Source organism: Balaenoptera borealis (genome assembly GCF_965194805.1).
Source record: "Balaenoptera borealis genome assembly, chromosome: 5".
NCBI lineage: Eukaryota > Metazoa > Chordata > Mammalia > Artiodactyla > Balaenopteridae > Balaenoptera > Balaenoptera borealis.
This window is the reverse complement of record NC_138862.1, coordinates 49,455,683-49,469,709: the sequence shown is the minus strand read 5'-3', so window position 1 is coordinate 49,469,709 and position 14,027 is coordinate 49,455,683. Positions and strand designations below refer to the sequence as shown.

Sequence of the window (14,027 nt, the reverse complement as noted above, 5' to 3'; positions counted from 1 at the left end):
TTGGTCCTGCCTGGATGTCCCAGGATCACAGCCCAAGTCTAAAGCCAAGCCTTGACCTGGGGTTCTCATTTCACTGGCATTTCCCCTCTGTCCCTGATTGGATTTTCTACAACTGTCCGCCTCCAGGGAGATGCTGGGGCTCAGCGTGTTTGAGCGTGCCTTGGCTCTGTGCTACCACATGCCAGAAATGCTCTCTGTACTGTAAGAACTACCGTGACTCTTTGAAACAAGGAAGATGAATAAAGAGCTTTATTCTGATGGCAATAAATAAATACATAAATAAATAAATTACCTGGTTTCAAGACTTAGTGTAAAGCTATAGTAATCAATATAGTGTAGTACTGATACAAACAAATAAATAATGGAACAGAATAGAATCTAGTTATATTTTAAAAACAAAAAAACAAACTCATGGAAAAAGAGATCAGATTTGCAGTTACCAGAGGTGGGAGGTCAGGGGAGGGGGTGCTGGATAAAGATGGTCTAGTTATAAAATAAGTAAGTACAAGGGATGTAATGTGAACATTGCTGTATGTTATGTACGAAAGTTGTTAAAGGAGTAAATCTTGAGTTCTCATCACAAGGAAAAAATTTTTTTCTTTAATTTTGTATCTATATGGATGGATGTTTACCAAACTTATTGTGACAATCATTTCACAATAAATGTAAGTCAAATTCTTATGCTGTATACCTTAAACTTATACAGTATTATATGTCAATTGTATTTCAATAAAACTGGGAAAAAAAATTTTCCAGACAAACAAAAGGTGCGTGAGTTCATCCACTAGACCTGCCTTACCAGAAATACTAAAGGGTGTTCTTCAAGCAGAAACAAAAGGATGCTGACATTGTATAAACTTGAATGTGTAAAACTCACTGGTAATGCTATAGTCAAAATAAGATTCTCTAATATTTCAATGTTGTTGTGTAATTTACTTACAACTGTAGTTTAAAAGTTAAAAAGGAGGGAATTCCCTGGTGGTCCAGTGGTTAGGACTCAGCACATTCACTGCCATGGTCTGGGTTCAATCCCTGGTCAGGGAAATAAGATCCCACAAGTTGAGTGGTGCAGCCAAAAAAGAAAAAAAAGTTAAAAAGGAAATGTACTAAAAATGACCATAATGACAAAACAAAGACAATCCACTGAATGGGAGAAAATATTTGCAGATGATATGACCAATAAGGGATTAATATCCAACTCAACATCAAAAAACAAACAAACAAACCAATTAAAACATGGGCAGAAGAACTGAATAGACATTTTTCCAAAGAGGAGATGCAGATGGCCAACAGGCATATAAAAAGATGCTTAAGGTCACTAATCATCAGAGAAATGCAAATCAAAACCACAATGAGATTATCACCTCTCACCTATCAGAATGGCTATCATCAAAAAGAACACAAACAACCAATGTTGGTGAGGATATGGAGAAAAGGGAACCCTCCTACACTGTTGATGAGAATGTAAATTGGTGCAGCCACTGTGGAAAACAGTATGGAGGTTTCTCAAAAAACTAAAAATAGAACAACCATATGACCCAGCAATTCCACTCCTGGGTATATATCTGAAAAAAACAAAAACACTAATTTGAAAAGATACATGCACCTCAATGTTCATAGCAGCATTATTTACAATTGCAAAGATATGGAAGCAACCTAAGTGTCCATCAACAGATAAATGGATAAAGAAGAAGTCTATATTTACATACACACACACACACACACACACTTATACATACACTGGAATACTTAGCCATAAAAAACGAAATTTTGCCATTTACAGCAACATGGATGGACTTGGAGGGCATTATGTTAAGTGAAATAAGTCATACAAAGAAAGATATATACTGTATGATATCGCTTATATATGGAATCTAAAAAATACAACAAACTAGTGAATATAACAAAAAAGAAGCAGACTCACAGAGAACAAACTAGTGGCTCCCAGTGGGGAGAGGGAAGGTGGGAGGGGCAATATAGGGGTAGGGGATTAAGAGGTACAAACTATTAGGTATAAAATAAGCCACAGGATACTGTACAACATGGGGAATATAGCAAATATTTTATAATAACTATAAATGAAGTATAACCTTTAAAAATTGTGAATCAATATATTGTACACCTGCAACTTATATAATATTGTACATCAACTATATGTCAATAAAAAATTAAGTAAATTTTAAAAATAAATAAATGAAAAAGAATGCATTACTAAAAATGATAATGGTAACTTAATCCAGAAGAAAATTCAGAACATTTAAATCCTCATGGTTAGAGAAAATTAAAAATTAAAATTTAAACTTATATGCATATATTGTTACAGATAAGCATGATATGATGATCAACAAAATATTTTCAAACACAAAATATATTATTCAAGGATAAATATCTTTGGGAGTATAGTGGAATAGAAATATGAGTTAATAAAAAAAGGAACAATGGAAATTTTCTAATTCTTACTGAAAAGTATATTAATGTATTTTAAATGGATTATGGTAGTTATTAAATAATAGCATTTGATTTCTCATGAGACATTTAGAAAAATGTTGTAATAATTTCATTTTTAAATGTCAATTCTTACAATGTGCCAGAAATTAAATGCTTTGTAACAAAAAAAAAAAAAATACAAAAAACCGTAACTACCAAAATTTCTTATTGGATATACAATGTTAAAAGTGTATCATCATTAATCTAAATGTGAGGTTACCTAAAAGTATACTAAAAGTATAAAATTTCTATATGCTATCAAAATGGTTATCAGCTTACAACAGAATGTTAAAAATATAAGACACTTTATGTAAGCTTCATAGTAATCACACACAAAAGAAAACCTGTAGTAAATACAAAAAAGATTACAATAAAGCAGTTAAAGCACACCACCACAAAAAAAGTCATCAAATCACAAAGGAAGATAGAAAGACGAAGCAAGGAAAAAAGAATCTACAGAACAGTTAGAAAACAATTAACAAAATGGCAATAATAAGTCCTCACCTATCAATAATTACCTTAAATGTAAATGGTTTAATTCTCTAATCAAAAGACAGAGAATGGGGCTTCCCTGGTGGTCCAGTGGTTAAGACTCCATGCTTCCACTGCCAGGGGCACAGGTTCAATCCCTGGTTGGGGAAGTTCCACATGCCGCAAGGTGCGGCCAAAAAAAAAAGACCAAGAATGGCTGAATGGATAAAAAAACAAGATTCAATGACATACTGCCTACAAAAGACTCACTTTAGCTTTGAGGACACACACAGTGTGAAGGAATGGAAAAAGATATTTCAAGCAAATGGTAACCAAAAGAAAGCACAAGTAGCTATACTTAAGACAAAATAGACTTTAAGATAAAAATGGTCAAAAGAGACAGAGAAGATCATTATATGATGATAAAGGGGTCAATCCATCACCAAGACATAACTATAATTAATACTTATGCATCCAACTTCATGGTACCTAAATATATAAAGCAAATACAAACAAAACTAAAAAGAGAAATAAAGAGTAGTACAATAATAGTTGGAAATTTTAATACTCTACTCTGAACAATGGATAAATCATCCATGGAAAGAATCAATAAGGAAACAGCAGATTTGAACAACACTATAGACCAAATAGATCTAACAGACATAGAGAACATTCCACCTAACAGTGGCAGAACACACGTTCTTCTCAAGTGCACATGGAACATTTTCTAGGATAGATCATATGTTAGGTCACAAAACAAGTCTCAACAAATTAAATAAGATAGAAATTATATCAAGTATATTTTCCAACCACAGTGAAATGAAACTAGAAATCAAGCACAGGAGTAAAGCTGGAAAATTCACAAACATATAGAAATTAAAGAACACACTCCTGAAAAGGTATATTAAAAAATATCTTGAGACAAATGAAAATGAAAAGGCAAAAATACCAAAACTTATTACAATTGATACCACACAAATACAAAGGATCATAGAGACTAAAATGAACAATTATACACCAACAAATTAGACAACCTAGAAGAAATGGAGAAATTCCTAGAAACATAAAATCTAGCAGGAGTGAATTAAGAAGATATCTGAGAAGACCAATAATGAGTAAGGAGGTTGAATCAGTAATCAAAAACCTCCCAACAAAGAAAAGTCTAGGACCAGATGGTTTCACTGGTGAATTCTATCAAACATTTAAAGAATTAATTTCCAATCCTTCTCAAACTCTTCCAAAAAGTTGAAGAAGAGAGGACACTCCTAAGCTCACTTTATGAAGCCAGCTTTGTGCTGATATCAAATCCAGATAAGAATACAAGAAAAGAAAACTATAGGCCAATATCCCTAATGAATATAGGTGAAAATTTCCTCCACAAAATACCAGCAAACTGAATTCAAAAGTACAATAAGGGATCATACACCATACAAGGATGATCTTTCAACAAATACAAACATATATAATTTATATATAATATATATTTATTTATATATTATATAAATATTACATAAATATAATTATATATTACATAACATACAAATATATAATATGTATGTATATATACCTGACATTATTATAATTATATATTATAAAATAATTATATGTATTATATAATGTATAATGTATAATTACATGATATATGCAAATATATAACTTACATATAATATATAATTTAAAATACAAATATAAGAGACTTCTCTGGTGGTACAGTGGTTAAGACCCCACACTTCCACTGCAGGGGGCATGGGTTTGACCACTGGTCAGGGAACTAAGATCCTGCATGCTGCACAGCACGGCCAAAAAAAATAAAAATAGAATAGAATAAAATAAAATACAAATATGATACTTCACATTTATATATACAGTTGACCCTTGAACAACACGGGTTTAGACTGCATAGGTCCACTTATACACAGGATTTTTACAATAAATACATACTACATTATTACGCAATCCTCAGTTAGTTGAACCCTCCGAGGTGGAACTGTGGATACAAAGGGCTGACTGTAAAATTATACTAGGATTTTTGCCTTTGCAGGGGGGTTGGCACCTCTAACTCCTGTGTTGTTCAAGTGTCAACTGTATATAATAATTATATATGATATATATAATAATTACATATAAATATATACAAATATATATAATTTATATATAAAGATATAATTTAAACATATATAATATATAATTTAAAATATAAATGTGATACATCACATTAATAGAATGATAGACAAAAATCAGATGATCATTTATGCAGAAAAAGCATTTGACAAAATCAACATCTATTCATGACAAAAAACTCTCAACCGAGTATAAATGGAACATACCTCAGGACTTCCCTGGTGGGGCAGTGGTTAAGAATCCACCTGCCAATGCAGGGGACTCGGGTTTGAGCCCTGGTCTGGGAAGATCCCACATGCCACAGAGTAACTAAGCCCGTGCACCACAACTACTGAGCCTGTGCTCTAGAGCCCGTGAGCCACAACTACTGAGCCCACGTGCTGCAACTACTGAAGGTCGCATGCCTAGAGCCTGTGCTCCACAACAAGAGAAGCCACCATGATGAGAAGCCCGCGCACTGCAACGAAGATTAGCCTGCGCTCGCTGCAACTAGAGAAGGCCCACGTGCAGCAAGGAAGACCCAATGCAGCCAAAAATTAAATAAATAAATAAATTTATTTTAAAAAAAAGGAACATACCTCAACATAATAAATGCTACGTATGACAAGCCCACAGCCAACATCATACTCAATGGTGAAAAGCTCAAAGCTTTTCCTCTAACATCAGGAATAAGGGTGCCCACTCTCACCACTCTTATTCAACATAATACTGGAAGTCCTAGCCAATGCAATCATGCAAGAAAAAGGAAATTAAAAGTATCCAAATCAGGAAAAAGTAAAACTGTCTGTTTGCAGATGACATTATCTTATACAAAAAAAACCACTAAAGATGCTACCAAAAAGCCATTAGAACTAATCAATGAATACAAGTGAAAAGTTGCAGGATACAAAATCTATATACAAAAATCAGCTGCATTTCTATACACTAATAACAAACTCTCTGAAAAAGAAAAAAACAATCCCATCACAATAGCATCAAAAACAATAAAATGGTGTGTTAGTTTCTGCTGTAAAACAAAGTGAATCAGCTACACATATACGTACACTTTGGAATAAATTTAACCAAGGAGGTGAACTTCTTTACACTGGAAACTGTAAAGACTTCCCTGGTGGCACAGTGGTTAAGAATCTGCCTGCCAATGCAGGGGACACAGGTTCAAGACCTGGTCTGGGAAGATCCCACATGCCATGGAGCAACTAAGCCTGCGAGCCACAACTACTAAGCCCACATGCCACAACTACTGAAGCCCACGTGCCTAGAGCCCGTGCTCCACAACAAGAGAAGCCACCATAAAGAGAAGCTCGAGCACCGCAATGAAGAGTAGCTTCCACTTGCTGCAACTAGAGAAAGCCCATGCGCAGCAACAAAGACCCAATGCAGCCAAAAATAAACAAATTAAAAAATTTTAAAAAAAAAGAAACTGTAAGACATTGATGAAAGAACTTGAGGAAGACACAAATAATTGGAAAGATATCCTGTGTTCATAGATTAGAAGATTAATATTGTTAAACATCTAAATTACCCAGAGCCATCTATAGATTGCAATCCCTAATGAGATTCCAATGGCATCATTTTACAGAAGTAGAAAAAACAATCCTAAAAGTCATATGGAACGACAAAAGAACCCAAAAAGCCAAAACTGCGAAAAAAGAACGGAGTAGGAGGCATCACACTTCCTGATTATGAAGCGATAGTAATCAAAACAGTATGGCACTGACATAAAAACAGACACATAGACCATGGAACAGAATTGAGAGCCCAGAAATAAACCTTTGCATATACAGTCAACTAATATTTGACAAGAGCCAAGAATACTCAAGAGGGAAAGGATAGTCTCTTCAATAAATGATGTTGGGAAAACTGGATATCCACATGCCAAAGAATGAAACCAGACCCCCATCTTACACCACTCACAAAAATTAACTCAAAATGAGACTTAAACATAAGACATGATACCATAAAACTCTTCGACAATTGCTAAGAGAATAGATCTTAGAAGTTCTCAACACATACACACACACACAAAATTGTAACTGTGTAACTGTGAGGTAATGGATATGTTAACTTACCTTATTGTGATAAACATTGTACACCTTAAACTTACACAATGTTATATGTCGATTATTTCTCAATAAAGCTGGAAGAAAAATTTTAATAAAGTTGGAAAAAAACTCAAAAACAAATCATAGCAAATACATACAATGGAATATGACTCAACAATAAAAAAGAATGAACTATCAGGTGAATCTCTAAATTATTATGCTGAGTAAAAGAAACCAAAGCAGAAGGAAGGGTTATGAAATGATTTATCTTTCAGGTGTGATAAATATGTTCATTTTCTTGACTGTCATGATGGTGTTATGGGCATGTGTCAAATGTATCAAAGTGTCCACTTTAAATATATGCAGTTCATTTTATGTCAATTATATTTCAATAAAGAATTTTTTTAATTTTAAGGTATATATATCATCTTTTATTATTTCCTGCTCTAATCAATTTTTAATTAACCAACTGTATTATTGTGCTTAGGATGCCATAATAAAATTCCACTGATTGAGTGACTTAAACAACATAAATTTGTTTTCTCGTATTTCTGGAGGCTGGAAGTCCAAGATCAAGGTGCCAGCAGGTTTGGTGTCTGATGAGACCTCTCTTCCTGGCTTGCAGATGGCTGCCTTCTTGTTGTGTCCTCCAATGCCCTTTCTTCTGGGCATGATGCCCAGACAATCTCTTGTGTCTCTTCCTCTTCTTACAGGGATACCAGTCCTATTGGATTAGGGCCCCATCCTTATGACCTCATTTAACCTTAATTACCTCTTTAAAGTCCTTACTTCCAAATGCAATCACTTTGGGGGTTAGGGCTTCAACATATGAATTTAGGGCAGGGGGGGGATACAATTCAGTCCATAACACCAACCAACTACAGTCCTAACTGTGTCAAATAAGAAGGCTTCTGCTATATTTACTCCCTCCCCCCCTAACACTTTCAGCACCCACTGTTTCAACAGCAACTGGCAGTGTCACCTATGCTCTTCGAGGGATATCTGCTCTTCTCTACCCAGAGAATTCCAGTAAGTATCCTGGAAATAATGAAATTTATACCAAACTAAATTGCATTCCTTTCATAAGGCTAGGATTGTTTTAAGGTAAATTCACTTATATAACAATACTCTGGACCTTCCTTAGAATTTGTATCTGCCGGAATTCCCTAGTGGTCCAGTGGTTAGGACTCCACTCTTCCACTGCAAGGGGCACGGGTTTAATCCCTGGTCAGGGAACTAAGATCCCACATGCCACTCAGTACAGCCAAAACAAAAAAAGAATTTCTACCTGCAATATATTCTGAATTTTATTTAATTACCCAATAATTATAAGCACAATGAATAACAACCATTACTACTAATCACTATAATAAACAGATGAATCACTCAAACAAATGTACAAACTTTTTATTTAGAATTAGAGACTCAAACACAAATTAGATTAAGTATAATATAAATTAAGCCTTCATAAAACAATCCACAACCACTTTAAATCATCTACTATTTCTACAATAAAATTAAAGAGAAATCTAAAAATAGTGAAAAATCAAATTATTTTTAAACTCATACTGTCAATATTATTACAAAACATTCAAAGAAATTTAATTAGAAAATGAACAAAGCCACTACAGAGTGATTCCTGCTATCCACTAAAATGAACTAAGGAATTAAATTATAGTATGATTTCTACTCATACACAAATAAAAAGCACCTCATTTTTAAAAGACAGTTAATTATCTGTTTCTCTCCAAGGCTGTGAGGACTACTCTGTTTACTTGACTTTTAAATTTTTTTTTTTTTAATAAATTTATTTATTTATTTTTGGCTGTGTTGGGTTTTCGTTTCTGTGCGCGGGCTTTCTCTAGTTGTGGCGAGCGGGGGCTACTCTTCATCGCGGTGCACGGGCTTCTCATTGTCGTGGCTTCTCTTGTTGCGGAGCACAGGCTCTAGACGCGCAGGCTCAGTAGTTGTGCCTCACGGGCTTAGTTGCTCCGCGGCATGTGGGATCTTCCCAGACCAGGGCTCGAACCCGTGTCCCCTGCATTGGCAGGCAGGTTCTTAACCACTGCGCCACCAGGGAAGCCCTTGACTTTTAAATTTAATATGGCCCAATAGGTTTGATCAATGAAAACAGTGTCACTAAAAATGTTTAGAATGTTCCTCACAGACCTTTTCTGCTTTATTTCATAAATGAGGGGGTCATATACTTAAAAGTTAAAATATTATAACATAATAAATATTCCTCAATAAGGTACGTGGCAAAATAAAAATATATATTAAACAATTACTTTTCATTTACAAGTGGGAAATTGATCAGACTTATTTTATATTTTCCCTTTTTATGTCTTAATTGTCCAAAAAAAAAAATTTTTTTATATTTTATATTATTGTTATAAATCCAACTCTAAGAATTGATGCCCAAAAAAACGACCAAGGGAGATAGCATGATATCTTCAGTCCATCTTGTTTCTGAAAATACTTATTAAAAGTGGAACTAGACTTGTCTTAAGTAGATAACAGAAAAATACACTATTATGGTGTTTGTATATTTAAAATAATCCAAAACAAAATAAAAGAAAAATCCACACTCAAGAATGGCACCCACATTATTCAAGAATAAAGTATTCTGCATAAATACTAACAACTGTGTGGCTAAATATTTTCCGAAAAACATGCATATTATAAGGCCTTTTATAATTGAATTTATAAAAACCAAACTGTATTGTTTATATATCAACTGTCATGATTGAAGCTTTCTGCACACCAGGAGAGTTAAAACTTTAACATCTGTTGTTCTGTAAAACTGAAGATGAAATATAATCAAACTAGCTTTTCACTAGAAAATTTTATATATCTCAGCAATCTGTTATACTTCTTGTCATCAAAAAATAGACTCCAAGATGCAGTTATTCTTTCAAAATGTTAGTTTCTACTGCATTACTCTTTAAGAACCATTTTAATCAAATCACATTTCTTGGAGAAAATTCACTCAGGGTTCTGAATGAATCAGTTGTTTTCTACAAGCAACTCTGCCTTGAGTGGTAGAGTTCTAGCTCTCTTAGAAGTATTTTTTCTCTTTCAAAGAGAATGAAAAATATGTAGAGACTTTCTTACTGACTTACTAAATGTAAAGAATAATAGAAAGTATATAATAAAATTTTGGAATACAATAACGCTTAAGTTTCCACAGTTTTTTTCTATAAACTAGCTATAACCTCAGAAAAGTCATCTAAGTTCTCTGTGCTTTAGTTTCATCTTTAAAACAAAGAGATTAGACTAGACAATCTCTAAGATTCCTTACAATTCTCACATGGTATGATTCTGTGCTTCTGAAGGAATATTTAATTGATATATTGAATGTCCATAAATCAAGAGAACTGAACTAAAAGAGCACAGCTGAACTAAACTTCTCCTATTAGAAAAACACAAAGACTGTGTTAAAACTCAACTTCTCAAACCTTACTAGGCCCATTCCCTCTTCAGCCAGACCAATGAATAGCCCAGAGTTAAAACCAAATATCTTAGTTAAATAAATTATTTTAATTACACTGTGCCAGCCAGGTCTAGGCTGGGGGTGTAGTTTACATTATTTTCATCCTATTTACATTCAAGATAATCTGTACAGTTAAGGTTGGGGGCTACTTAATATTCTTGCACTTCAAAACCAGTGAAGTTAAATACAGCAGAGTATTAGTCATTATCATATTCTGTCAATTTCAAAATAAAAGTATGTTGAATAACATTTATGGGCTAGAAAAACAACACAAAGGTAAAAAAGAAAATCTTGCTGGCAAATGCTGATGTTCAAATGAATTCAGTTGTGTTTTGCCAGTTCTCAAAAAAAGAGAAGAGGGAGGAGATGTCAGGAGAAACCTACTTAGGTAATACTGAACCATGACATTTCAGGAGCTTTTATGAGAATTAATGCACCATGAAGCAGCACTTTGGTACTAGTGCAGTGCAAGTTGGTTTTCCTTTGTCTAACTATGGGCAGCAAATGAGGCACTTAACTGTAAAATAGAAAAATAGGGTAGATTTAGGAAGAAAATTCAAAATCATTCATAAAAGATAATTAGCATTATTCAAAAAGTTAAAAATTCTATTTTTATCTAACATGCATTCAATGTTATACATGCTTTGCTAGGGAAAATCCTTTGAATGTAAGACTGCTATTTTGTTTATGAGACAGAAAATCTTTCCTTTGCAAGAGATTCTGGATTTCTGAGAATGAAATCCAAGTCTTTTCAACCTGAGTGCTACATATTTATAAACCGAGAAAAATGCATCTTACCCATACTGGAGAAAAGTTTCTAACCATCAACAAAGTATAACATGCGATCCCTGACTTTATTCTTGGAAGGACCAGCTTTTATTTTATATAACTTCAAAGAAGGGGGCCTAGTGACTGTAACTGAATAATGAATACATATTTAGCACCTAAATTTAGAGAACAGTTAAGTATTGCCATAGTTTTAAATCACTGTACGTCCACAGATTGGGGGGAAGTCAGATATGTGTTGTTCAATGATATCAGAACATTCTCAAAGATTAAAATATCAAGCTTCCAAAAATTATCCTTGATTTGCGAATGCATCTATAACATTCAAACACAATATTATCATTTCTTCCTGGAGTTACAGACATATATTCTTTTAATAAGTAAAGAAATAAATGAGGTTTATTTTTTCTTTACCACCATTAAACTGTCTTCCGAATGCGGCACTTTTTCAGAAATTTAGATAGAAAATAGTCCTTAAAAAAATGTCATTCATATTCTACCACTGGTATTATTTTAAATGTTCTTTTCTATGAGGCAGAGGTCAAGAGTGAAGTAAATGATCATGGGCCTCTGCTGAAAAACATAAGCAAATATAAAGCAGAAACAAAGAAAACGAACATTAATTTCTGGCAATATATTGGCACATAAGTGCTAATCTATGGGGTCAAAAAATCACTAAATGAAAAGATAATAAATGTTTGCTGTGACATTATTCCAAGAGAATGGAGCCTATACCTAAGAGAAATAGTCTTGTGTTGCCTCTTTAAATAAGCTTGACTTTAATTCTGGATGGAACACTTTGCTTCATATGTTAAAACTGATACATGGCATTAACTAAAGTTTTCCATGAGACAATTTAATCACCCCCACTGAAAAATCATATAATCTTATCTCTTCTCCCTATTCACTTACTAGAAGGCTTCCCTTGACTCATAAGGGAGGAAAAAAGGCTTAAAAACACATGTTCTTACTCCAAGGAGGATGGCAAATTTCAGTAGTTCACAATCCTTACATTTGTCATTTATGTTCACTGTAACCAACTGCATTCCTCACTACATAATTAATTTCCTCACATACAGAAGAATTAAAATTCTCTTATTTATATCTTTAAGGTAAAATTTTCTATCTTCTTTAAGGTATTGTAGTTTATTTTTGAAAGGAAATGCATACATAAAAACACAGGAACACTGTTGATTCAATTTAGTTGTTAATAAAGTGCATGTGGCTTTCAATATGAATATTGTTTGACACATTACAGCTTAAGTAAAAAGCTAACTAAATCAAAATGAAGATTCAGCTTAGTACCTAAGATGTGGAAAATATGAGACAAGAATATAAATTCTATATAAATAGTAACAAAATTGGGAGAAATATTCTTCTTTCCCAAAAAAAGCCAACTGAAAATATTCTTAAATTAAGTGGACTTCTGCTTCCCAAACAACCAGACATGCTACACAATAATACCAACATGCAATACCTGAAATGTAGAACCACATTCTGACTGCTGCCCTTGAATTTCTGCATTTAATTCACAATTCTCTGGTGTCTGATTGATTTCATCTTGCAAAGTAGGAGATACGCCATGAGTGTCATCTACAGAAGCACTGTCAGACAAGACATCTAACTTCTCAGGGGAACGAGCTATGTGAAGCTTACTATCTCCCATCCCTTCATCAAAACGTGTCCTCTCATCAGCATCATCTAGCTGTTGAACTGAAGTTAGATACTGTTCAAGCAGACTATTATCCTGCTCATTGTTTGAGCTTTCCTTACTCCATTCACCATGTTCTTCACTAACATCCCCTACATCTGACTCTTTGCCATATTTGACTGTGTCAGTGGAATTCCCCATTACGGAACTTTCACTACCTTCTGTGGAACTTTTTTCAAAATCCAAAGAATCCTGTAAACGGTGAACTTGTTCTGTTAAGGAGGAATGAAAACCAGAGTCTGGAAATTCTGGTAAGGATTTCTCTTGAGGAGCTTCATCAGGAGCAATGAACCAATCAGAGTTTTGATCAGAAGAGGGCTCCTGACTTTGGGTGAATAATGGAGGGTTAGATGGCACAAGAGTACTTGATATAGGAGGAACATCAGGACGGCAGGAACTTAGATGCTGGTCCACCGTCTGCTGCCAAGCTTGTAGAGACCTTACCTATAAACCAAAGGATATAGTTTTACTACAAAATATAAATCATGCCTGTTTTACAACTGGCCTTTGGGCATTTTTCCCCAACACTCATGAAGCTGGTAAATGGCAGATGGCATAACTGGAGTTAGAAATGACCTGACTCCCCTTATCCTTTCTATAGCATCCCCAGCCTAGACCTGGCTGGCACAAGTGGTTCACGTCCTTGGTAATAAAAGGTCCTCACCAGCAGAGCAGGGATGGGCCAAAGCAATTCTCTTCCTACTACTGGAAAAATAATCAGAAGCACAATAGCACATGTATAGCTGACTAAGGGGTAAATAAGGTACTCAATAAGATACACTGAGGTCTATCTAATAAGACAGATTAGAGCCTATTAATATGAGTAGATTCCCTAAACTAAAAGTCTCATTTTAGATACCCATTTGGGATAAGAGTTTTTAAAAACTAACAATATAGTATATACAACTCTAAAATA

The 14,027-nt window shown here is 34.0% G+C and overlaps 1 protein-coding gene across 5 annotated transcripts in view; it reads right to left on the bottom strand.

The window, feature by feature from the left end:
- CEP97 (centrosomal protein 97) overlaps nt 1-14,027 on the bottom strand; it is a 53,412-nt gene continuing 39,385 nt past the window's right edge. For 3 of the 5 annotated variants that reach the window (XM_082392075.1, XM_082392076.1, XM_082392077.1), the window contains 2 exons: nt 12,878-13,555; nt 1-11,973 (listed from right to left, as the gene is read on the bottom strand). In XM_082392075.1, coding sequence (XP_082248201.1) covers nt 11,914-11,973; nt 12,878-13,555 — 738 coding nt within the window. In that variant the 3' untranslated portion in view covers nt 1-11,913. Of the gene's footprint in view, nt 13,556-14,027 lie in introns of all 5 variants that reach the window. The other 2 variants (XM_082392078.1, XM_082392079.1) reach the window with 1 other exon arrangement.